This window comes from Megalops cyprinoides, chromosome 23, assembly GCF_013368585.1.
Source record: "Megalops cyprinoides isolate fMegCyp1 chromosome 23, fMegCyp1.pri, whole genome shotgun sequence".
Taxonomy (NCBI): domain Eukaryota; kingdom Metazoa; phylum Chordata; class Actinopteri; order Elopiformes; family Megalopidae; genus Megalops; species Megalops cyprinoides.
The window spans coordinates 9730369-9754482 of NC_050605.1; the positions used below are offsets into that span (position 1 = coordinate 9730369).

At 42.7% G+C, this 24114-nt stretch overlaps 1 protein-coding gene across 1 annotated transcript in view; it reads left to right on the top strand.

Moving 5' to 3' along the window:
- The window catches only part of LOC118770405 (glutamate receptor-interacting protein 1-like), a 200235-nt gene that overhangs the window by 133301 nt on the left and 42820 nt on the right, over positions 1-24114 (top strand). Inside the window, exon 2 of the mRNA XM_036518051.1 lies at positions 21800-21880. Within this exon, the coding sequence (XP_036373944.1) occupies positions 21800-21880 (81 nt within the window). The remainder of the gene's footprint in view (positions 1-21799; positions 21881-24114) is intronic.

Below are 24114 nucleotides of genomic sequence, written 5' to 3' on the forward strand. Positions count from 1 at the left end.
GTCTTAAAGATGCAGCCTGCAAAATGCTTCTCTTATGGTTTCTTTTATGTTGGTTTACATGTTTATTAATTAAGGTGTGCTGGGTGGGAGTGTGGATGGCAGTGTGGTGGAAGAAAGCTAATCTGACTCTTGTTGTGTCTATCTCTGAGGGGCTGTATGAAACATTATAGAAATCAAAATCAATGTTCACTTCATTGTGGGTTTACTGGTGCTCTCATTCTCTCCCCAGTCATTGGTCATATGGCCAGTCAACTTTAAAGGGCACCGAGGGCTGTTCTTGCAAAAGACTTTTACTGGAGACCAGTTGTCATTTTACCAAGTGGGGCATGAAATTAATTTTACCTTTGCTGGAAAAAGTCAATAATCGTTTAGAAATGTACCTTAGGCAAAATGTTTAGATGGACATATGGAACCCATACCAAGTAAATTGCCTTTACAAGCCCAATTTATAAAAGAATTGTACCTTCAATCAAACACGTTTCATGAGTTTTATCCAATAGAATCACACAAAGACCCCTGTAAGGAACTGAGGAGCATACAGTTTGTTGTTGTTAAGATGCTGCTATTCCCAGAGGGCTGGACCAATTCCAACACTCATAATTCTGTATTACTCAATGATACAAAAAATAATTATGTTGATACACCACTTTTACATTAAGTAATTTGACAGACACGCTTACCTATGGAGATTTACATGGCCAAGGTACATCAGTGTATATAATAAGACCATATGAATATTTGTATGCAATACTGACATGAATACTCACTGCTACGTCCAATTGTCTGTCCTTCAACATTCTATTCAACAAGCTTGTTTGTTTTCACGTGACCTAAAGAGTAGCATTTTGAGTAGCATTTGAGTAGTGGGAGTAGCATTTTACAACAATTAGACTTTTGTGCATCTCTGCTGTGCCGGGTTAGCAGGTGTAATATTTGTTTATCTTCTTCAGTAACGAGACTGGCGAAACCTGTGTGTCCGTAAGTGAAAACCTGAAAGTACGGTTTGTGCTCATTCTCTGCAGTCAGCCTGTTGTGGCATAATATTCTGACTGAGGTATCAGTTCTGTACACAGCCTGCCCTCGCAGATGAGGTGCTCCTTGTTCCTCATTGACCCCTCCGAGTCAGAACCCGACCCCGCGTCAGCACGCACTGCGAGATGTAGGCGCGCCGTCCCACGTCCCCCTGGAACGTGGGACTGGCTCCGCACCGGCTGTGACTCAGGATGTGAGTCGACGTGACAAGCTCGCGCGGAGGTCCACCTGCCCTCGATGATCGCAGCCTTCGCCTCTGTCACGCCACCGAGCGCGCTCTCACGCCAGCAGCCCCTGCTCGTCCCAATCGGCGTCAAGCTGAAGCTGGCCTGTTTCACCTGGCCCTCACAGACCCCACCTGCAGTCACTCCATTTACATTTGCATTTACATTTATTCATTTGGCAGATGCTTTTATCCAGAGAGACTTACAAGTGAGGCAGAGTACAACACAAGCAAAAAGCCATATAAGGAGTCAACATTATTAGAAATGCTGCAAGACCAAGTGTCAATAGTTAGCCAGACAAGGTATAAGCTAGCTGCTAGAGATGCAAGTGCATAGAATTAAAAAAAAAAAAGAAAAACAGTTTAGGACATACGAAATTGCTTTAGGTGATAGTGTTTCAGCATAGATTCCCTTATCCCCCCAGTTAGAACTGTTCCCATTTCATTGTGCATTGTTGGCAAACAGATCACAAGAGTACAGAATTATGATCTGATAACTTTCATCGATATTGTTTTTCCTCCCCATGAAACAGTACAGCCACTGGAGCAAAAACACCTTTTGTAAGAGATGTAAATCGAAGTTAGCAGCAACCTTTGAGTGTCTGATCTCCCTCATCCTTGCTGGGCACAGTGGAACACAGGATTAACAGTGAGAGGGCAAATCGTTCTGCTATTCTACGTGGGCAATCCATGTCAGGAGAAGCGCATTGGCAGTTGTCTCTCAGCAGGTGCTGAGGGGCGTGCTGTGTATTCAGTATTAGAAAAGCCCAAGGCACGCTTTCTCATACAGTCTCTGTCTTTGCTGGACAACACACCATGCAGTCATTGGCCTGCCTCTGACCTGGTGTGTACTTGGTGCATGCGATCAAAATGTTCTCCAGAATCTTCAGATTAATTTCAAGCTCTATGCAAGATGTCACGATAAGGATAAGAATCAGTGATTTGATAGGATTCTAGCCCTTAAAGTGAAGATAAATAGGACCAGAGCAATGTACTGTAGCATGTTGGTCAGCTCTCCAGGATGTTCAGGAGCCCCAGTGTCTCATTCAAAAAAATCTCCCTGTGATATAAAAATGTCTGTAAAAATGTTTCGTCATTTATGCTAAATTCTGGCAATAAATGTTGTCTAACTATTTAAAATTCTGCCTATTCTGCCTTTTTCTGCTCATACTAATGCAGTCTCTTTTCCTTCTTTAACATGTCTGCCGATGCCATTCCGGAATCCCTTTGATTCAGGTAAGCAAATGTCCTCCATTATTAATTTCCTTGTGGACAGCCATGTCCCTATAGCCATTAGTGGTATCGTGACTTTGCTGTGTGCTGTTACTCTGGCTGGCCTATTCGCTATTAGCTTCTCAGACTGCTAATGGATCATGAAGGTTTCCAGGGGGTGGGATGTTTCCAAGCATCTGGGGGGGTGGGGGATTGAGAATGGTGTCAGCAGTGGGATGAGAGACTGCATTGCCTGAGACTCACCCCCTGCTGAGCTGTGCAGACTGCGGGCGCTGCAGTCTGTCATTAGGGTGAATGCTGCTGCCATGCAGTACAGCCGACGCAGCTGGGGTGATGTGATAATGTCACTGCTTGGGGGAATGCAGCGGAGCGAGAAAAGAGGAGGCTGCACGCCACCCCTCATGCACATTAGAGATCTACAGAGGAGGGACTGCACAGTATGGACCACAGACTGCTTCCAGGCACCTGCACAAAGTGCAGTCAGTAGCCTCGGCTACATAAAACCAGTCTAGTTCTGTCCATCATTATACATTAGAGACACAGTAGTAAGTTTGTGGTACGGTTTGTTGTGTTTTTCTATCTAGTTTGTGGTTTTCCATCTGGTTTTCAAGGAAGCTGGAAAAGGACTCTCTGAGCCTCCCACAGTGAGTGGGAGGAACGGATGCGGATGATGTACCCTGCTGTGTTAGGGAGTGGGCCACTGCTTAGATGTTTGCGTTCCTTGCTTATCGGTTTGAGAGGGGTAATTTAGAAGTGGAAAGAAAACACCTGGGCTGCCTGTTATCTGTGCGAGACATCATAACTTTGTGCGTATGTGTGAGGGAGGATGTCATGGGCCATCCTCTTCAGCTCATAGGAAGTGAATCTTTATGGCATTCTGAAAGGGACACATTAGTGAGAGGTGCATCCCAGGAAATCTACACAATATTAACCTTGTGGTGTGAAGGCATTTCTGCAATGACTATGCATTGTTTTGCTTAGTACATTGGATTGGAAATTCCTGCTTTTTATAGATTGGATAGTTGGATGCATTAGTTTATTAGTTTATAAATGTAACCTGTTATCCTGACAGCATATCCAAGTGATCCAGTTTTTTACCTTTAGTTCAGAGATACCAATGAAGTAATTCTTATAAGTTCATGACACATCATCTTTAACTTATTGAGTATTGAGGATTGAACCAGGCTTGTTGTAAATATTTAATAGCAATGCCAACACATTAAATAAAATTGCGTGTTGCGCTTTATAAAACCAGTTAACCAGTTCTGCATAAAAAAAAAATGTTTTGTAAAAGGAATCACATATATATTTATATGTATGTCATACACTGTGAAAAATCATGGGTAAGAGATTCGGTTACATCAAACTAACAAGCGTATGAGAAATGATCTATTCTTTTATAATAGTTAATAATGATCATTCACGACTGTCATGAGACTGTGTCATCTTATTTGCTTATAATGGCACAATTGTAATGGCCAGAGCAGTACACATTGGGGTTACCTGTTTGAATAAAAAGATTTATTCTGTGCACAGACCCAGTGTCTCGGCACAGCACTCTGACGTACATTCACTGCCCTTCTAAATGCTGAGGTTCTTTAACAAATGCAGCCCTCAGAAATATTTCATAGCCTTAGCAGAGAAGTCCGCTTACCCATTCAGAGAGGTTCAGAAGGTGCTGAGCTTCAGCTGAACGATGGACCCAGACTCAATAAGATGAGAGGAATCCAGAAATAACTAAATTCTTTCCAATTAGAAAATTATTATCGCCGGGCACCAGAGGGCCGATAAGGAGAACGGGAGCGCTGAATTATTCAATTCCGTCTGCCGTGTGGATTTCCATTTAAAGTGCGGGGGCTCGGAACCGTGACACCTGCTACTGAATTGGCCACGCATCGCTAGGCCTCGTACGGTTTTCGTGTGGCACAGAAAACCTATTGGGAATTCCACAGCATGCGATACCCAACGGTTATGTTTATCGAGCATCGGCATAGGGACGGCAACACCCCCTCCGTGCGTAAGAGAGATTTGTTACCAGGACCTCCGTTGTGGTGAATGGAGTGGCAGTACACCCTCCTCACAAGCAGGAAAGCGTCAGTCCTTGCTATGCCAAGATCACGTCCCAGAGAGCACCAGGGCTTATTGAAAAACTGACTATAAAGCATTATTGCCTTGCATCGTCCTAGTTCCGCATGCAGTTTCCTAGGACCCTTTTCTGTGGCAAGAAACATTCCAAGACTGAGTCGTCATGGCTAATTTCCTGCTGAAAAACATTCTGACCAGCGAACAATCATTTTCCTGCTCAATCAAATATCTTGCTGCAGTGCCTACAATCGTTGATAGCACTCTCTGAAATACTATACGAGATTATTAACAGGATTATTCCATAATACAATGGAGTGGTGTTCAATAGGAAAAATTATCATAAAATTAACATAAAAAGTCCAATGTAGGACAAGATTGAAACCTCTTTTTAGTCTTTAAATTGTGACCCACTTAAATGGTCCTCTATACAAACCTGTCCTTGGCTTAGTGCACACTGGGCATTACCTCATCCTACTACATCTGCCCAGTACCCATTAAGTCTGACATCCATCCAACACGTACCTCTATAGCAATGAGAGAGTGAGTGAGGAGAAAGTACTGTTCTTGATTTGTATTTGGCTGTTCGCCCCTCTTTTCCTTGCCTCTGTAAGGCCACTCCAGGTATGGTGGTGTTATTGGACTCGCAGTCTGGTAGAGTATACTAAATTTTATCTTGTCTGGAAAGCCACTGTTTGATTTGAATACATTCTGACCCTGTGCGCTCACATTACCGTAAACACTCTCAGCACTATGTGCACACAGAAATGCCCTCAAAGCCTTCAATGTGCGCACACACACACACACATATACAGGAGCACACACACACACACGCACATACACACATACGCACACACACACACACATACACACACATATACAGGAGCACACACACACACGCACACACACACACATATACAGGAGCACACACATACACACACGCACATACACACATACACACACATATACAGGAGTACACACACACATACACACATACATATGTGCATACACTGCAGTGTATTCATACTAAAATGCCCCTAGCTGTCCTAGCCTGACTGTTGAATTTGCAAAAACCCCTGACATTGAGAGGTGATGAAGATGAATGAGCCCTGTCTGTGATCTGTCAGGGTCTCTCTATGCCTCCTAACTCCCAGTGCTCACAGCAGTCTGTGCTACGCAGTTTTCTGAAGCCCGTGCTTCAGATACTAGCCACCCTGCCCCCTCCCCCACAGCAAACTCCTTACACATACACTGCAATTTTACAGCCGCAGAAATAAAAGCCTCTTCACTGCAAAAAGAAAGCCTGGATGCGTGTTACCTCTACCTATGGGTAGTGGCTGAGGTGAATACCCCCCCTCCTCCCTTCATTGTAAAGTGCTTTCAGATTGTCCTTATCTCATGGTATATATTGTGAGTACAGTACATGAAATGGGTGCAGTATACATGTGAAGTTCCATGATTATTAACTGTAATCAGTATCTCATTCTGAGAAACGATATGAATATATCAGACGTAGAGCGAAAATAAATTGCATTGGATCCGGGTAATTATCCTGAGTTTTCCCTCAAACCCAATTAAACTGCCATTAATTTTGTGTTGTTGCACGCAGCAGGGGATGCTCAAAGTGAGAGCAGTGATGGATCAGGAGGAAGTGGTGCAAACAGCTCTGATCGTGTGTCGTGGTACAATCCGTGACAGCACTGTGGTTGGTGGGGCAGCACCCCCGCAGGGAGACACTGGGATTGCGAATAGCTTATTTGGAGTGGGGACAAAGTGGGATCTGAAATGTGGTTTTCATCACATTGCTGAAAACTGCTTCTGTGTTTTCTCATTTTAATCATTTAGAAGTCATGCACAATTTTTTTTTATTCGTTGAAGTGGGTAAGTGTTCTTTTTTATAACGTGATCTTGTTATGACTTTCTTCAGCAGCAGATGTTTTAATTTTTTGTTATTGTTTTTTGACAGGAAATGCCAAAGAAGTAGTTTTTAAAAATGGGAGCTTGGTAGTGTCTTAATGCCCTCTGAATCCTAAGAAACATTATCAGGGAAAAACAGTTGTTTTTATTTTGCAGAACACTCTGTCATCAACCCGGCATCACCACATTAATTGGCCGAAAAGCACTGCAACTTGTCCACCCCACATCCATATATTTATTGGCAATTAATCCCAACTGTACTAATGCTGCAGCTACCCCCCCCCCCCCCCCCACACACACACACACGCACACAAACACACTTTGCATCTATGTACCATGTACGCAAATAGTCACTTAATGTAGGAAGGTCTTAAATTCGATGCTCTTTGCTATGCTTTTTCAGAACATGGGTTGCTGGGAAATGGATGAGATGGGGATAGTTTGTCAGTTTGTTTATCAGTGCCTGCATTCAGCCAGAGACGTCCTTCACGCGGTCTCCACTGCACCTCTGGAGGCCTTGTGTAAACAGGAAGTGGACTAGACAGTGTTTTCATTGAGGGACGCGTCTGAGATTGACTTAACCACAAACCTGTTGAAACATAAGCGATTTGTGACTGTGATTTTAACCCCTGCCTTTGTGATCTTATTTCCATGACAACTGTCTATAGAGCTCCTGCACATATAGATAGAGCAGCTCCATCTCCTGACTGAGCTCTCCACACTGCCCCCGTCTTGTAGCAAAGGAGATAAGTCAGTGTCAGGTCAGATGGCAAATTCTTTCTCGTACTGATTCTCAGCCTGTACTGTCAGCTTATGATATGATTAAGCGCATGCAGTATGTATTAAGTATCTTTTTCTTTTTTGATTTCTTCTGACAGCTCTTCTTCCTCAGATGGTATTGACCAGTTTTTGAATTATTTATCTTCATCATGTTGAGTCCTAATCAGTGATGGCTGCTGTTGGTTGTAGCTCTTTAAAGGTATCTTGAATCGAATGTGTCCCCCGTGTTTATGTTCTCTTAAATGACCTTGACTGCCTTTAAAGCCTGTGTATCAAGTGAAATTATGGCACCATGTGTTGGACCAATGTTGTCAAATGGGAAATGCTGAAACGTTGCAAAAAAAATAAAATAAATAAAGACTAGAAATTTCAGCATGAAAGCATCGCGCTCTGAAAGGGGAAATCAAGCTGTGTGTTAAAGCTCAATGATGGGTTTGTGCTCTTTGTCTTCTTTGGGTTGTTCTCCAGCCGTCTCAAATCTGCCCTTTGCTACACAGCACGCCGAAAGTGCCGCGCCGCTCTGAGGAGCGTGTGGGACTAGTCTCCCTGCCTCAGACGTCTTTGTGCGGCTTTGTCCTGATGGAGTGTAATTGCCTTTGCATCTCTCCATAGAGAGTGCTCCACCGAGTGGCTTTCAAGGAGGGAGCCACTTTTCCCCGGGGAGAGGCAGGTTTTTTTGGGGTTTTTTTTTTTTTTTTTGCATGAGCGCGAGTAAGTGGCCCAAATGAAAACTGCTGATTTCTCCTCACATCAAAGGAGGCGATGTTAAAACAAATTGCTGCTGCTTTGCTTTTGTGCCACTGAAAGGAAGTCTGCATGTGTCAGAACACACGGGAAACAGCAAGGTCACATGCTGACTCTGAAAAAGCAAACTCGGTTTGGAAATTTTGTGTAAATCGCTTTGAACATGTTTACTGCGCCGTATATTCATACTTTCCCTCACACAAAGTCAAATGTGTGCAACTTGAGTTTGAATTGTTCCTCATGCAGATGAGTCTGGATTAAGGACTGTAAATACTTGTTTTGAATCCAGGGTCTGTTCACCATTTTTTTCTACAGTTGCTTATTTTTCACTTTCTCTATAAAGACAGAACTTCTTACAATGACAGAAAGAAGCTTCCCAATTCCAAGACTTTTCATCTGAAATGATGAATATCAAGGTCAGGAAATCAATTTAATTCATTTGTCATTTAATTCAACCCTTAAGGGTCCCCTTTCAAATGAACAACTCTAACATAAATTATGTGTAAAGCCAACAATTTGAACAGTGCTAAATGGAGTTCATATTGCAGCAGCAAACCAATATTGTTACCATTTAGGATTAAATTAGTTCACATTTCTACACAATACAACTGTTCTAATTCTGTGTGTGTTTCACTGTGTGCAAGTGTGTGCATATGTCTCTGTCCACATATGTACTTGTGTGGCTGAGTTTCTGTGTGTGTGTGTGTGTGTGTGTGTGTGTGTCTATATCTCTCTCTTGCTCTCTGTAATGCACTCTGAGTCTCTCTCTTTCTCTCTCTCTGTCTGTGTGTGCGTATCTGTGTGTGCATCCAGCTGGCTCTGTAATGGGTGATAATGTGTGATCATCTCTTCCAGACGGAGAGCAGTTCTGCAGGTTATTGGCTGCCTGCATGGGCAGACCACAAGGTTGCCATACTGCTTGTGCCCTGCAGGGGCACTGCCAGTCTTTTTATGGCCTGACTCCTCTGTTGAACTCTACCACAGTGTTACAGCTGCCTAAGCCTTCCTAAGCCTTAAACCAGGGGATAAAAGACTACACTTGATAAAGGAAGGGGAGAATGACAGGAATATTTATGTTAAACGGCTGCTCAAGAGCTGCTCAAAGAAACCACAGAAGACTGTGTGTGTGTGGTGTTTTCTGTATGTGTGTTTGTGTGCGTGTGTGCGTGTGTGTGCGTGGGTGTGTGTGTGTGTGTGTGTGTGTGTGTGTGTGTGTGTGTGTGTGTGTGTGTGTGTGAGCAGCTGATGTTCAGATAATATTCCGCCAATCAGCTAACATTTATACCTTATTGTAGCTCTTCCACCTTGTCTGATTGGCATGCACCCTTAAGCCATTTTTTTCTTCAGTTTGTTCAATTTAGATTGTTTTAATTTTTAATTTGAAATTAAATTAGGTTTTGCTTATTAATTCCAGAGAACAATCAAAAACACTTTCAGCATAATTACCATATGAATAAAATTTCTCTGACTCCCCTAGTAGCTCTCTGGCTTCCACTGTTTTGCCACATCACCCAAGTGCCAAGTGAAATGAGACTGGACAGTAGGCAAGATAAAGATGACATTTTAATGGTCACCTAGGGCTGCTCTCTGAAGAGTTATCAGTAATGTGCTGTACCCCACAGCTGTAATTAAACATGGTTTTGAGTGTTTAGAGGGACAAGGCAGATATATAAATGCTTTGCACTGTACATGCTAACAAATACCTTCTGTGGATTTAATTTCTTATCATAGAATAAGTTCAGGCAAATTTGTTTTTTTTTTTCTTTCCCCAGACAGTTGTGATGAGCACAAAAGATGACATCCTATTTTCATCTTCATAAATGTTAACCACAAATGCAGGAAGGTCTTGCTGGAAGCAGGGAGGTGCAGTCATTGCAGTGTCTCAAACCCAATGCCCAATTTAATTTGTCCATCTAAGGAGCTCATTTGGTTTAATCAATACTCAATTTTAAAAGCAATAATAACTATGGAGAGGTAACCTGAAGCCAAAGAGTTTTAAACTGATGGCAAAGTGAAGATGGGTGGATGTGAAACATTATATAAAACCAATTTATCCATTAAGACAAACAAATTATCCTCTTGATAGGTCGAAGTGAGAGGGAGGAAGTACATGCTCACATTCAAGTTCTAGGTGCAAATTATTACCATTATGAATGGAATGCTTCCTTGGCAAAAGTACTTACCGGCTTACTCTTCTTAACTGGAACTTGAGGACCACGAATGTCACAGCAGCTCCTGCAGAAAATGTAAGGTGCTTCTCCCATCTTTGCAGAGCTAGTTGTATTAGATTTATAATCATCTTGTATGATAACACAATGGTGTTTGGTGTTGGTATATGTAACTCTGGCAAGATGAAGCAGCATCACATGTGGTTGTCTGTATTCGTTGCATATGTGAAAATATTTGGAGGCAGAGTAATTGCTGTCTTTTTGCCTTGTAGTTGTCTACAATGAACAGATGTTGCTGTTGGGTTAATATAGGGGAGACCAACAGTGAGAAGTGCTGGGACGGGCACTGGAAAGGGTCCTGACAGATTTGAAACACTGAAATGTGGCAGCTGTTTGCTGCTCAAAATCCACCCTTACCCAGTTCATGTAGTTCTGTAGTTCATTTGTGTAATTCAGTGTGCCCTTTTCTCTTTATGGTGGATAATGTCAATCTGGAAACAGCACTTTTCCCCACAGCAGTTTTTTGAGGAGAAGAATGGATGACTTCATTATCTGAAATGAAATTAATTTTAGGTTTGAGAGAAAGCATTTTTATCTACCCTAAGACCACATTGGACCTATGCTGTTAAGAAATAATGACTTGAATAAGTAGTCAAGGGCTCAAGTGTCTTTTCTGTAACAACCTAGTATATCATGCCAAATTGATGTGACGTGTTTATTGAACTGTTTTTTCCAGCAGATGGTCCCGCCCAGGTTGCAATCATGCCCTTTTTATAAAGACCGCATGGTTTGTCTTTCATTTCCATGTTTGTTAGAAAATTACGCACACAAAGAGCATATAATAAATGTGTTTTTTCATAACTATCAATTTACACACCTGATGTATTTGACTGGCACTAGTCAACCACTATTCTGATTTATGGATACATTCAGTGTAGTTATGCATGAAGGATAATTTACAGAAAATTAAAATGAAATGTGAGTTGTTATGTGATATAGAATCCCATTCACCCATGAGAAAAAATCATATGCCAATTGTTTCCTTCTTTGTCATGTGTTTTCTTCATTTTCTATTACAGTTTCTCATTACCAATGATTTTTTTTTTTTTTGCTTTCTTTTGACATAGATTACCCTCCATACTAATGTAGTTACCAGTACTTTTGTGGCTAGCTAAGTGGAAAACTTCACATTTACTGTAACTGTAACTGTAGCTCCACTATTGCAACAGTTAATATGTTTTGTAGCTGACCATCTGAGGAAACAAGACCTTTCATTCATGCCAGAGAGACTCCTCGCTACACAGAACCATATTGGAACTCAGTGGCACCATAGCCATGCTTTCATCTTCTACAGTACAGTACATCTCGAAAAAGGTGAAGATCATTGACTGCCCATCAACATGGAATGGACTCCATGGAAACATGTTTTCCCAGATGACTAGAGGCGAAAGTGCTCCTTCTTACAGTCACTGCCAATACAGTTATTTCTCATGAAACAGCTCCAGCATCACACAGACTGCTGATGTACTAATGGGCTCCCCTAATAGACTCCCCTAATGCCTTATCTGTTTGCAAGAAACATATTGCTGCACCACGGAGCGGTTGCTTCAAGCCTGTGCCTCTCAGGGTGCCTGTGCTGCTCTTTGCACCAGAGGGATTTTTTTTTTCTAATATGGGATTAATCTTCTGTTGCCAAGAATTATCCAATTCTCCCATGCCACCTGCTGGGTGTAAATAATCTGATCAGAATATAATCCTCAATCAGACCCTGATGCCACTGTTTGAACATCTTGGTCACCATTGTTGGAGCCTCCCTGACCGCTAGCACAGAGGTGACGCCACGTTTTGAAAAATCTGACGCAAAGCATATGAAATAAACTATAAAGCCTATGATGCGGCAAAATATGTGACCTACATACTGTAACATGCACTATGGAATATGTAATAGAAATACTTAAATGAGAAAAGAAATTTTAAAAATTGACAACAATCTGCCACAAATTCAAGTGTGTTTTTGAATGTGGAGGTCAGCACTGTCATCAGGATAGAGCTGTATCTGGGGAAATGTTTTTGAGAACAGAAAACATTTCATATATTACTGATATGAACCCTTTACTTTTTGATGATAAAAAGGAACATCAGTCATTTGGGCCTTTAAAGCAAAATTTCCGAGAAAACAACCCTGTAGAACCTATTAACAGCATAATTATAATACACAATTAGCAACCAATGAAAGAGAATAATTAGCGCACTGTAACCCATTTGCGCATTAACTCACACGCATTAAAAACGATCAGAATATCTGATGTCTCAAGCACAGTTTGAGGCTTGGGATAGCGCCAAAAGGCATAACAGTTTTTACGTTATAGTAAAAGAAAAATGTAAACGTGTGACTTCTTATATTCAAATAAATTGAGTCTAGTGTGTTACATCTTGGTTCAAAGGAAATGCGGACTAGCTGTGCTTCGCTTGCTGGGATTAATTCCCTTGTCATTTGGATCCATTGCTTATCTAAACAAACAAACCACTATGCTTCTTTTTAACAGTTTCCCCAAAGCAGTTTAAATCGGTGTATCTCATCATAACGTGTGGCTTCATCTGTTTACCCGTAGTTGCATAATCAGCGGCACTCCTAATTTGTTTTTATATCCGATGAGCAATTTGTTTCTAATAATCAGAGAACAAACAGGAAGCTCTTCGCGCAATAACTTTAAAAGCCCCGATGCGACGGATGAGTGCGCGGCGAAGGCATCTCACGGCGGGTTCGCCTGTTCTTCCACTCCCTCGCTCTCTCTCGGGCGCGTTCTCTCTCTGCCCCACTCCTCCGCTATTTCTATGGGAGAGAAAATATGACTTGTCTTTCCAAACCACTAATCTGATCCGAGCGGCTGGCGGGGTGGAAGAGAGCGCCGCGCTCCTATTCTCAAACCTGCTTTCCAGCGCTGCATGGCACTACAGCCCTCAAAGTCTGTGGTCGGTGGAACCAGCTACCCGTTTCCTTGCGCACGCGAAGAATCTGGTTACCCATGTGCTGCGTCCGTCCAGACCTCAGCATCCCAAGCACCTTGACGCACTGCTGTGAGGTAGAATGATAGCCGTCTCCTTCAAATGCCGATGTCAGATACTACGGAGAGTGAGCAAAGGTACTGTTTACGTCTCATCCATTTATCCTTCGTGTGTGCGCAGAGTGTGAGTGGAGCTGAATTGATGGAGCTCGTTGATGAAAGTCATGGAACTGTATGGATGTAACAGTCTGCAGCGAAGAATGGGGTGCATTTTCAGAGATACACCTGTGCGCCTGTGTTAAACTCTTCTTTGGAAGCGTGGGAGTATTGCGTCCCGCAGCGATACGCATTCGAATTGTCTGTGACCGTGTATGTGTGTGCATGTATACGCGCATGTGTGTGCGGAGGATATTAATATTTATAAGAAACCGATGCCGTAGAATCGTGGCCAGCCCGCATTGTTTAGACATGCATGCGCATAAATAGCCTATTGTCGTGGAGCACGCGATGTCTGACGCTGCGTTGTTCGGGACTTCTGCTGTGTCTCGTCTGTCTGAGCTGACCCGATAATTCTCTTCAATGGCACTGGAGTCTGATGTCCTGATGCTGTTACGCTCTGATCCCCAGCTGATCTCTTTGCTAGGGCTGTTGGTATCAGTTAGTTAATCAGTCTGATTAATCAACTAAACATTTAGATGACAGCTCATTTTAGGATTGAAATTAATTGGGTTTAACCCTTTGAGCCACTCCTTCCAAATAACAGTGCACTGTATGGCTATATCCATGATATGTAATGGTAATTTACAAATGTCCTCAAAGACATTAATACAGTGTATTAAAATAAACAGCCCTGCAGGCTCCTAAATGCTGATCGGGAGAAGTAATCATTGGAGTAATGCTGGGAAAATGTAGAGGTGACCAGGGTTTAGCCCTTGACATGTCAAGTGATTTACTGTGGAGAGTGAGTGCCTCCACAGAAGTAATGATGAGTTTTATGACCCCCATCGCTTCTTAAAACAGTCATATTGAGGTTAAAGGCACCCCATCAAAGTGGCAAATAGCCTTGATTGAACAAATTCATTTGTTAGGAGTGCTATATTTCTGATGCAGAAATGGGCCCTGAGGGAGAAGTGAAATTGTATGATCCTACATCATACACTTCTTGCCGTTTTAGAGCAAAGTATTGCTGTCAAAACAGCAAATCAAAGTATTAATTTTGCAGACTTTTTTTTGCAAATTTGCAGACAAATTTTGAATCTTAGACAATATGTAGAGTAGTCATAACCTAATGACTCACTGATCAGATGGCTTTGACAAGGGTGCTTGGTGTGTCCAAACACTTTGCCTGTGTTTGTGTATATCAAAGAATCATATGAGATGCACTTTAAGTCAAATGTGTATTTTTTAAAACAAGAATGTAGGAGTTTATTAATACAGCAAAAGCAGCTCATCTTGTGAATGGTGCCTTCTATATTTATTCATACCCTGAAAAACGTTTGATCACCACAACAAAATAAAAAGACAGCCGCATACAATGACCAGTCAATAGAATATCTCCTTACTTTTGTTCTTTTTTAAATTTGTTTTATTGTTTTATTTTGTTTTGTGTTTTTTAACCTAAGAGAAGGCTGCTGCTAACACAACAGGTTTTCTAACAAGTTATTAAAAACACAGACACAGGTGAAGGCAGCTGATTTCTCTGACAGATCAAGAGGAATAACTATATTACTGTACAGCCTGTGGTACAGTTGTTTGCTCAAATACAAGTAAAGTGACTGCTTGTGTATGCATAACAACTTAATTAGTGCTAAGTGGGTCAACACTGACAACAAGAAAAAAAAGATGAGAAAGATGAAAGTTGCTCAATAGACCTGACAGAGATTCCACTTCTGCTAGCTCATAACTAAATGCATAAAGAGGCTTTTGGAAGGATTTTTGTATACCAAAGCTAAAATACACAGCAAAAATGCACTTTTGATTTGATATAGTGTCTGTTTTTAAAATAACAAACTGAAAGCATGGAGCAAGGTAAAGGCACAGCTTTAAAAGCTGGTGTAACTAATGGTTAAACTGTGTTAGTCCCATTAGGGTTTAGAGTAAGTCTTTAGCACACACAGCCTGGTGTTTATCACAGTGGCAGTCTGTGTATCATGGTGTATCACTTCTGTTTGTTTCCACTACTTTTAATCTCCATTCCACACACATCATGGCCCTGCATTCTACTAGCTACAGTACTACAAAGCTCAGCCCTGGTCTTCAGTTCTGGGAAGGTGTACGTAGAAGAGGTGTCATTCAGGTCAAACTTTCCCACAAGGGTCAGCAAAGGCACAGGGCGAAGCTGCCGTGGAAAGAGCTTGAGATGCTTAATGTCCTTTCAGAGCATGCGCTCTGTGTTAACAGAAAGCAAGAGTATTAACTCAAAGGAAAAATGTCCTTCTCTTTCCCCTTCTCAGCCTTGACCTTCCCTCATCAAGCAGAAATCATAGCCATTACTGAATTGATGTACCAGTGAGAAAGTCATAGCAATAAAGCAATGAGATGCCGTTGCCCCAATGGTCAGCGCTATCCAAGCCCAACCCACAGTTTGAAGAGAAGCAAGTATAATCCCCTTTCTTCAACCTTGCTGGAAATCATCAATTGTACATTATACTTGCCTCACCATGACAGCTTCTGCATATGTGCAGGAACGCTGCAGCAAGACAAATGCAGATACATTCGCACTCAGCCAACAGCTGTTTTTCACACGACATGTCAAACAGCACACCACAGTTAAGTGGGCATGAATGATGTCATCTGAGCAACTCACAGGGGCCTGCCCGAGAGTGGTGAGACAAGGAAGCCCTGGCCAACCTACTCACGCCCTATACCTGATGGAACATGTGGCCATTCGCTGTGCCACTGAGGGCTTCCAGTCATTGTCAGCAGATGACGGGGCTCATTTCAAACCTAGACCGTAGGGCTCAGCCTGCACTCAAGACAAGTACCTTGTCAACTGAGCCTCGGCAGCCCTTTGATGTTTTAAAATTTTGAGTCAATACATTGATGGTACATTTGCATGGAGCAGCTACAATTGAACTGTATGCCTTTTGTTGCTCTTTCAATCTGCAGCCATGTTAATTTACTGTACCCCAGAGAAACTGTGAAATCCGATTTGCTGATAAACAGGGGGTTCAGGTGCAGGGGCAGCAGACAGGTCTCAGTCCCTGACGCAGAGCAGAGGATTGTGCACATGGGTGGGGTGTACAGTCTCCATGCACAGGGACTCCACCTCCAGCCTGTGTGGGGTCCACTCCACCCAAGGCTTCTGGGACATCCGTCACGTGGATACGGGGCCCTCTGTGAGGGACTGAGAGGGAAAGGGGTCGGCAGCTGAGGGGACGAGTCTGGGACAGAGTGAACCGGGGAAGGAGCCCCCAGAGTGGGCCGGGAGCAGGTGTCAGCTGGGCAGACGACCGTCACACGCTGGCTTCACCTCATTATGCGTTGCTGCACAGCCATCACTTTTATGCGCAGTGACCTGCTTTAGACCTCCCCATCCACGTACAGTGAGCAGCTCAGGTTTTGCTGAAGCGATGCCGGAGAGACATCGCTGTCCTGTTAACATGCTGTACATTTTGGATAGTGCAAACTCAGAATTCATCCCTAGTTGTTACGCACCCTAAGTCACATGACATGATTGCATTATGTTTAAGTATGTTTTACATTGTAAAATGTATGAATTATTTTCCATTGTGTTTTCTTTTACTCTTAGTTGTATTAATGTACATTTACCTAAGATGGGGGCAGATAAGTTAATAGAATTGACATTTCAATAATAATAAATAATAAGAAGAAAAACAAGAACAATATGTGAAAACATGATGCATACTTACATGTAATTTAATATAATTATTAAATTGAAATAAATAAACATAGGGAATAAGATTGTTGATTGATAATTTGAGAATAATGACAGGTAGGGCAGGTGGCAAGACCCTTGTTGCTTGTAAATGTATTCTTTTGGATTATGGGGCCACAGCCAGACAGGCAGGATCTTTCTGGGCTGTTACGTGTGGTTGGTAGTCCCTTTGTGTTTTTTTTATGTGTTTCCAGCTGGATTGGCAGTATAAGTTAAAAGCTTTTTAATCATCTTCTTCGACACCCAAGACAGCTGTTGTCCTTTAGGTGCCCAATGTTTTTTATTTGAAACCACCCGCTATGATCCAGAAGGCTTTTTTCATTATTGTAGTTAATGCCTTGGATTCCCTATGCATTGGCTTTAGGTTTCATAACTGACTACATAATTCTCAGCATTTACTTCGAAGTGTGTTACTTTTATTCAGTTTCTTTTCATCATTCAAGTATTCCACATCTATTTTGAAAGTCAAAGAATTGCCAGGTAATTGAGAGCTGGATATTTTTTTCTTCACAGCCAGTATCACATATGCATCTCTGTCCCACAGGACTGCTGGTTGGAGATGTTTACAATATCTCCCCACACTTCTTCATGGAGAGAGATTCTGTTCACCCTGTCAAAACACTCAGATGTCCCTTACTGGAGAATGGAAGCATTTTAGCTGGTCACTCAATAAAAGACTGATGGTGAACAGAAAGTGGAGAAAAGGAAGAGATTGGAGTAAAAATGGCAGGGGAAGATTTAATAAATCAGTCTTTTTTCCATTTTAGTCAATCATAATGGCATTGTATGCTTACTGTTTCTTTTCTGTGTCGCATAACTCTTCTGATCACACTTTATATTGTAGAGAATTTAATGTAATTACACTGTAGTTAAAGGAGTACTGTGTAACTACAAAAAGTGCAGTGGAACTACCCTGTAACTACACATCATGTAATTACATGAAAGGTTATGGTTATGGTTGACTAACTTAGGGCTAGGGATAGAGTTTGGATGGAGATTTAATAGAATTGCCTTTAATTAAAAATTTTTGATAGATACTAATTACACCTTAGATACACAGAATTTACTGTATAAATAATGCTGAATAGCCTACTTCATGATAAGTGCAGCAATGTTATTTTTTAATGTTTACAGAATGTACTATACTGTCACATTTGCTGTTATTATACTGCTAACTCTTCTACATAATTCAGTATTATTTCATAAGGCCAGAGAGCACGTGGTCGTCATGCCCCTCCCATCACCAGTGAACCTCATAGATGAAACATGACACAGAGAGCGAGTGCCTGGTGCTGCCCATGTAAAATTCACAGACTTTTAATCCCGGGATGTCCTGCCTCGTTGCCTGGTGATAAGAAAAATAGATAGTTCCAAGTATCATGGGGCTTTGCTGCAGATTGCCATAATGAAGTATTTCACACTTTTTTTAGAAGGCGGGAGGAATGCCAGATCACCCTGTTACAAAAAGCACTGTGTGATCTCCCCTTTTAGAGCATAAGGCCCGCTCTTCTGTTCTGGCGTGGTCCTCAGTGCCATGCGGTTGGTCACTCCACTCTAGTAAGTCCAGTGGGATATTTTACCGTCACCATGATCGTAATGATCATTTCAGAGTACCACATCTTGTGAATTGCAATGGCAAAGGACATAATTAGGTCAATTTGTTGTTTGATCGTTGACATTTGTGTGGAGCGTGGAGAGAATTTGAAACGCCAGTGATGAAATGTAGTCACGGTTCAAGCAAAGCATTACACGGCACGCAGACCCATGCCCACCCGCATCCCAGCCGTTTAAATGAACTTGCTGTCAGGTCGTTGGCGCAGCTTCCATGGGATATGGCGGTGTCGTTTCTTCCTCCCACTGCCAGCCAAAAACCCAAAAGTGGTTGTGTTGTTTTTGTACCTCCACTTCTTCAAGTGAGATCAGCGGTTTGTATAGCTGAGAGTAGTGTGACCTGACAGACTGGCAGGGCTAGTGCTATCTTTGTCTTTCTTTTTCCTTTGCTCTCTCTTTCTCCCTATCTCTCTCTTTCTCTCTCTCTCTCTCTCTCACTTTCATTCTCTTTTCCTCTCCTTCCCTCTCTCTTCCTCCTGTCCTCACTGTCCACCCAGCACTGCAGCACTGAAGTCCTTTTTCCTCCAAAGGGGAATTCTGGGAGCCTGTATCCGCACTGCTTCAGTCTCCATTAAGCTGCTTTTATACCATGTCCATGTGGCCCGCTGGCAAGCGGCAGGAGGGTTTCTGTGGTGGTGCTGCTGGTGGTGGGGTGTTCATGAAGAAGTACTTGAATACTTTGAACCACCTGTCACCCCCATCAGCATGACTCCCTGTATTCCGTTATGATCAGCTGTAACCATGCCAGGGAGGCCTGAGGTGTGGAACCAGCAGAACCTATGGGCTAAGTGAAAGGATCCTCAGAGGGCTGAGCTGGCCATGCTGTAGCCCTAGAGGCTGCACCGGGCTGTGAGCCTGAAATGTATTACTAGGTATTGCTGCTAAATACATTACACAGTGCCTGCGTATGGTGTGACTGTGAGTGCACTCTCTGCACACACTCCCAGCTCTCATACCCACCACATACCCACCAGACTATATATGTATATATATGTGTATATCATGTATATGATATATGATATGTGAGAGTGATCTGTGATTTTAGCAAAGTAGAAAGACACGTAAAGTTCGGGATGTGATCTAAAGACACCTAAAACGCAAAACACCAAAAGATACAAATAATATTATCTCCTAGCATTGAAACTTATGTTGACATTTGAAGTTTGAGAATGATTTGAAACTGCCTGGCAGAATATGTATGTATTTATAACCATAGAGACTGATTGAATTGTTTGATATACTCAAACGCTTTCTTTTTTTAAGAGTGCCCTTGAAGAGTATTTTGATTTTGCAGGTATGTAAACGCTTTTCATTATGAGGACATAGTCATTAGCTGAAGCTGGATATGTTGATTCTTTGGCGCGCTGTGTACATCACCTCATTTTAATATTCCTAGAAATGCTTACTTTATTATTGACTTCGTCTGACTCATTTCCCTCTAAGCTGCCAACTAAAATCCACAAACAGTCTGTGGAGCAGTTGCAGTCCATGTTGGTTCTCCAGGAATATTTGCTCAATCTCCTCGCTGTAAAAACAATAACTTGCAGTGCTCCAGATGGTGCTGATTCATACCAAACGCGGGCCGATGCTCAAAAACAAAATGGGGAGGAAGTGTGCTGCAGGCGTCCTAGCGGGAGAAGGCTTCCCCGAGCAGAAGCGAACGCAGCTGATCAGCCTCCCTGCTGTCTGCACCGCTGCTCTGAATCTTCCTCTTCCACCAGGCAACCCGGGGCTGATGGAGGCGAATGGAGTCTGAGCGCTTGCCTTCCGCAGAGGACAACAGCTGTGGGAACAGTGTGTCTAAATCGCCCCCGGGCCTGGAATGGTGTTGGGTACGGCCTGGTGTTTCCTCCCGTGATCGGTTACGCTTAGGCGCCTCTGAGCTTGGGTCAGTGGTGGGCGGAGTTTGGCGTTTCCTCCAATGATCGCCCACGTCGAGGCTCCTCTAAACGCAGGGCAGCGTCAGGTGCGGTGTCTCCCCCAGCCCTAAGGATCACTCACACTGAGCCGTGGCTGGCTGAGGAATTGGATGTATTCCCTCTGTGCAGGTGCACCTGTCACAGCCTGGTCAGATGGGCCCTGAGGTTCCCACATTATGGCAGCAGCGTACAAATACGATGCGTCCGCTTGCTGTGGCCAGGCTCCCTCTGAGGCACTGCTGTGTTTGCAGCATCCTAATGCAGGCTCATTAAGTCAAATCCCAGACCTGCCACACGCTGCTCCTCGGTCATTTCCTCTCGCACCCATCCTCCTCTGCAAGAAGTGCTGATCCTCAGCTTTCTCCCTCAGCTTTGACCTCTCGCTCCAGTTCCTGCCATCAAAAATGCGCAGTTGACTACGCATTTCTGGAAATCTCTCTTATTCGTGCAATTCTGTAAAGGCGTATCCATGACTGGGTGCTGCACATAATGAAGATTAAAAGCTTGCAATAAGCCTGTGTCTTTTTGTGAAGTGTCATAGAAAGAGAGAGGGTATTTGTGTGTGTGTGTGTGTGTGTGTTGGAATAGTGAATGCTGGGATAGTGAATCCCAGATAGGATTTCTGCATTGCATGAGGAAGCTTGCTTTCTGATTAGCACTGAGGGGTAATAGATGCTGATGTAAAAAAGTACATGTCTGCTACCCACTAGTGGGCTGCATGGACTTCTCTCTCTGCCACCATCCTGAGTTTCTTGCTGGCTATTTTCTTCTTCTTTTCCGCCACCAAAATGCGATGATCATCATCCCAGGTGTCTGGCACCTTGGAGCGGATAACTGGTCACTGTATGCTGACTGTCAGCAGAGGTGTGAATGCATAGGGCTTTCTGCGTGCTACGCTGACCCTCTGAAAGTGCAGTTTACCGCAATCGTCAGAGAATAATTCACTCTCACAGACCACTCCCTGCCAGAGGGGCATGATGGGTATCTTTTCTTCCCTACAAATATTAAAGACCTGTGTTTGGTGCATGGGGCATCTTTTTTGTGTCCTGTGAAGCCGTGGGAGTCTTTTCTGTCTGGGCTCTCTCAGACTAGACAGCAGGGTGTACATTGAATGCACCTGCTATTAAAAAAGAGTTGCTTTGACTGGTGTTTCTGTGGCTGACACTTGGTTCCCTTGCGTTCTCTAGATGAGGGGCCATACACAAAATCCTCCAATCCCTCCAGGCCATTGGATGGAGCGCTGGCCATCAGGAGACAGAGTATCCCAGGTAAGGACCCCTTGACCTCTGACCCCCTCCATCCCCACCCTGTCCACTCCTGTCAGCTGGACAGCCTTTATATAATCAAGTCAGCAGGTCACCTGGTTTCAGTGTCCGCTCTGACACCAGAGAGCTGAGAACATAAGCCACAGCAGAGTCCGACCAAACAAAAGAGACCGTTTTAACTGCCTCTGTGCTTTGGCACTCAGCACTGGATGTGGGCCGGGAAGAAGATGCAATTGGAGGGGCCAGCGTCAGGCAGTATCACCCACTATGGTGGAAACTCAGCACCCAATCTCTGGCCAAAGTCAGCCACATACAGTGATAAGAAACACTTGAAGTGAATCAGTCCTGTACTAAAATTGTGTGAAAACTCTGCCAGCAAGAGTCAAGCAGTCCACTTGAGAAGCAATCTTGGCTGTCAGCATTTACTGTGGTACTCAGTAGAGTGCATAGACACATAATTAATGAAAAAAGCCTTTAGAATTTAAATACAGTATATTTCTATCCCCCACTAACTACCAAAGCACCTCGTATATAAAAATTTGTGTATCACTAAAGGGCTGTAATGGCAGTGAATATGGGGGAAGAAAGACCCTGTCTACAGATGAATAAGTCTGCCTTCTTGAGTCTTATGCTGGTATTAAGACCAGTGCAGCTGGGAATTTGGCCAGCCTTTTCACATCATGAAAATAAATGCGAAGCACCAGGCACCACAGTGCCACTTATCATGGAGACACTCAAAAATAAATGACATGAATGAAATTATCATTTTATGTCTTTATTTTGCTCAGGACATTTACTGCACCACCACATCATAGCTAGCAGTTTACCACAGTGGCAGCAATTTGCACCTTGAAATTAGTGAGTCATGTTATTTTCATTTTATGTAAATAAGGATAGTACAAATATACTTAATGCTTCAGATGTTTTTTTTCCCATGTTTGAAGAAGTTAACTAAAGATATTTCTCAGAGAGAAAAACATTGTTTAAAATATGAACATCCTTTTCACCCATTCATTTGGAACAACCCTTTTAAGAGCCAGTTGCTTATAAGAATCAAAGCATCCTGTATTAAGAAGTTTAATTTTGTTCTAGCCAGTAATGTTCTTTAGTAAGTTCCCTGAGGACAAGGGTCTGTTTCTGTTCCTTGTTTGTAGTACAACCCTTTTTTAAATACTGTATAATTTTGACAGTATCTGGCAGTGTTTGTTGATAGGTTTGTGAACAGTTGTTTGTCTTTTAAAAGGAGGAACAATTACATGTATTTCTGTCTGACACAGAGAACAAATAACAAAAATCAAACCTTAGAATAATCTTCAGCTTTACTTCCTGCTTATTATAAGCATACCAAATCCATTTTAAAAATCAATACGACCTCTCTTAGATCTCTTCTCCAAAGCCTCAATCCAATATCCTCTGTCCTTCTCTTTGACTTAAAAAATCCTTTTTGTTGCTTACCCTTTTTTTGATGATTTCAGTGATCGCCAAACTCATATTATGTGCAGCAATATAAAGTCACTTTCTCTTTAATTCCGTTTCGTGAACTGAAAGACAAAGCACATCAAGGTTAGACTGAATCATGGTGTGAAAGTCCCAGTGCTTGTGGTGCCATACTGCACACTTTGAGTGCCATTTCTCTCTCGTTTTCTCTCAGATCCGTTGTTGTATGGGCCACTTTGGAACTGATGGTGTTTGTATTGTAGGGCAACCTGTTGTGTCAGGATTGTGCATTGCGGACTCTTTAATTCATAACTCATCTGCCTCGAACAGTCAGCAGATGGAGAATGTGTGCCGAGTGAACTTTTATCAGTCACCTTGAAGTGTTTCAATTCTATCCTTTCTGTAACAGAAGCAATTACTCCGGCCCAAGTGCATAGCATCAGAAGAAACATTATAAACCTGATCCCACGGGTTTGTTTAGGTTTATGTTGTTTATGTTGCCAGTAATTTGTGAAATCAAGACACAGATTCAGATCAGATGTAAAATGCTAGCATTAGCAGGGTGTGTGTGCGCGCAGTGTGATTGTGGATTGCTGGACCTGTCTTGTCAGGATCAGAGCTGTAATTGTAGGCATAATGTAATCTCTAGGACATAAGGCAGCCCGGCTTGGACACACTTTCACATGAATTTCAAACAGGGTCCTGCAGTACTGTGTGAGGTGGAGCCACCATGCAGGTTGGTGTACTGGGCAAGTACACAGATGATAAATAACATAAAGACCAGCAGCTGTCTTTAATTG